This window comes from Gavialis gangeticus, unplaced genomic scaffold (genome assembly GCF_001723915.1).
Source record: "Gavialis gangeticus isolate Ggan-Ray unplaced genomic scaffold, GavGan_comp1, whole genome shotgun sequence".
Lineage (NCBI taxonomy): Eukaryota > Metazoa > Chordata > Crocodylia > Gavialidae > Gavialis > Gavialis gangeticus.
In genome coordinates this window covers 88,984,890-88,987,376 of record NW_017729022.1, presented here as the reverse complement: position 1 = coordinate 88,987,376, position 2,487 = coordinate 88,984,890, and the positions used below count along the sequence as shown (strand labels likewise).

The 2,487-nt window shown below is 54.0% G+C and overlaps 1 protein-coding gene across 1 annotated transcript in view; it reads right to left on the bottom strand.

Annotated features, from left to right (window-relative positions):
* STRAP (serine/threonine kinase receptor associated protein) overlaps positions 1-308 on the bottom strand; it is an 11,388-nt gene extending 11,080 nt beyond the window's left edge. Inside the window, exon 1 of the mRNA XM_019515594.1 lies at positions 86-308. Within this exon, the coding sequence (XP_019371139.1) occupies positions 86-197 (112 nt within the window). The 5' untranslated portion in view covers positions 198-308. The remainder of the gene's footprint in view (positions 1-85) is intronic.
* Between the last annotated feature and the right edge of the window lie 2,179 nt (positions 309-2,487).

Sequence of the window (2,487 nt, the reverse complement as noted above, 5' to 3'; positions counted from 1 at the left end):
CCCCCGCGGCCTGGTGGCGAGGGGGGAGGGGACAAGCCGCGCCCCCCCAGACCCAGAAGAACGCCGCCCCTCCGCTAGCCCTCACCCTTGCAGGCGCTGATGAGGAAGTAGCCGTAGGGGGTGATTCCGCTGAAGGCCAAGTCCACCACGGGCCGCGTGTGGCCCGAGCACGTCAGTGGGGTCTGCCGCATCGCCATGGCGGCGGCGGCAGGCGGGATTAGGAGGGAAGGGGAGGCCGCGCGCGCTCACAGGGACAGGCCACGCGTCGTCGCCCCCCACAGCCAGGCAGGAAACGCCGAGGCGGCGGAAGTGACACAACAGAAGTCACCGCCGCCGCCGGCGGAAGTTGCGTCTCTGTAGGGGAGAACAGAAAAGGTGGGCTCCCCCCGCCCGCTCCGCGTGACGACTCAACTTTTGTCACGTGACCGCTCCCTCCTACCCCACCCGCGCTTCTCTGCTCGAGGAGGTCTCGTTAGTGGGTGGGGCCTCGCGCACTAGCCCCTCCCCTGAGGCGGGGACTGACGCGGCCACTGTTAGACACTCTTTGACCTGCGAAGATGGCTATCAAGCTGCAAGACCTAGGCTAAACCTGGAGATTTCGTAGACGTGCTGCGTTGCTGGGCTGTTCTGAGCCCTGTGCCGCAGGCGGCCTCCTCTGCTGCTTTTCTGTCAAAACGTGAAAATAAACCGATGATTCGTTGGGTAAATCTGACCAACTAAAATAAATAGACCACATTTACCCAGAGAGCCTTGTCTGCCTATGTCCTTAGACCAACGTGGCTACAACACGCACCCCTGAACACAAGCTGGCATTTTCTGAGGGAGGGGCACCTTGAATCTAACCAGGTTGAGAAACAGGCGAGTTCCCTTCATGCTCTGTCTTTTCAGTCTGTGGTCTATGGACCTCCCCCGGCAGACGGGGCACTTTTACCTAGATTTCATAGACGTTAGGGCTGGAAGGGACCTCGCAAGATCACCAGCTCCTGCCCCAGGGGCAGGAAGTCAGTTGGGGTCAGATGACCCCAGCAAGCTAGGCGTCCAGGCATTTCTTAAAGGTATCCAGAGTAGGTAGGTGCTTGCACCACTTCTGGGTGGAATCTGTTAGGGCTGTGCGAAACAGCACCATTTCATTTCAACTTCATTTTGCCATTTCAAAGGGACAGTGTTTCATTTAGACATTTCCTTTCAAAGCGCAGTTCTGTTTCATTTTGTCAAAACTGTTCCACTGTTTTGGCGTGCTTCAACATTTCGCCCATAGACTGTAATGGGGAATCACAAAAAATTCCTATAACTTTGTCATTTTTTGCCTGATTTGGATGAAAACAGCACGGCACGTAGCCCCTGCTGAGGCCACAAAGCATGTCAAGTTTCAAGGAGATAGGTGCAGGGGTTTGGGGGAAACCACTTCAAACTGTTCAGAGCAAAATTTGTGTCACTTGTAACTGTGAAGACACGGGTGGGGGGTGAAAACAGCAGGGATGGTACAGCCCCTTATGAGGCCATGAAGCTTGCCAGGTTTCAAGGAGATAGGTGCAGGGGTTTGGGGGAAACCACTTCAAACTGTTCAGAGCAAAATTTGTGTCACTTGTAACTGTGAAGACACGGGTGGGGGGTGAAAACAGCAGGGATGGTACAGCCCCTTATGAGGCCATGAAGCTTGCCAGGTTTCAAGGAGATAGGTGTAGGGGTTTCTGGGAAACTGCACCTCAGGCTGATGACAAACAAAACTCATGAAGTGTCACTTTGTGTGTGTGTTAAGGTGTGCCCTCACTGGTGCTGGGGCCGCTACAGAACATGGTAGTGTGCCCCAATGAAGTCTCCTCCTCCCCTAGAGCCTCATGCCGGTCCATCACTTCAAATAACAACAGGTAAGTAAGCAGCACAGTAACACCAGCATCTCATGCAGCCAAACTGTCACGGCCTAGAGCCGTTTTTTCCTCTACTGCAGGATTTACTTCTCCAGCAGCTGCCAGAGCTCTCTTCCTGCCAGCCCCAGCCTGGGGGCTTAGATGTGCCCAGGGCCCTGCCTCCTTCCAGTCAGCTGACCAGGGACAGGTGCTGGGGGTGTTGATCTAAGAACATGGCACTGGCATACAAGGTTCTTTGGGTCAATCTGGTATCTTTTCGTAGACCAACTGAATAGTTGGAGAAATATATCTTAGCAAGCTTTCAGGTTAAAAAACCCTTCGTCAGGCCGAAGAATCACCTGCAGCTGGTCTATGTGTGTGCTGTCCCTTGCTGGAAGGAATAGTAAAGAAGCCAGAGACTGGCATGCAATGCAGGCAAGAGAGCCAGTCAGTGAAAATGGAAATGGAGGCATCAGGGGGTGATGGACAGGCTGGGGTGAGAGGGAAAAGAGGATGTGGCAGGTAAAAGTGGAGAGGTACCTGGGGAGTCAGATGTCAGGCAGGTTGTAGTGTGTCAAAGTTCCACTGTCTATATTGAGTCCATGAGTTTCTGTACCCAGGAGGTTGATGAAGTGCAATT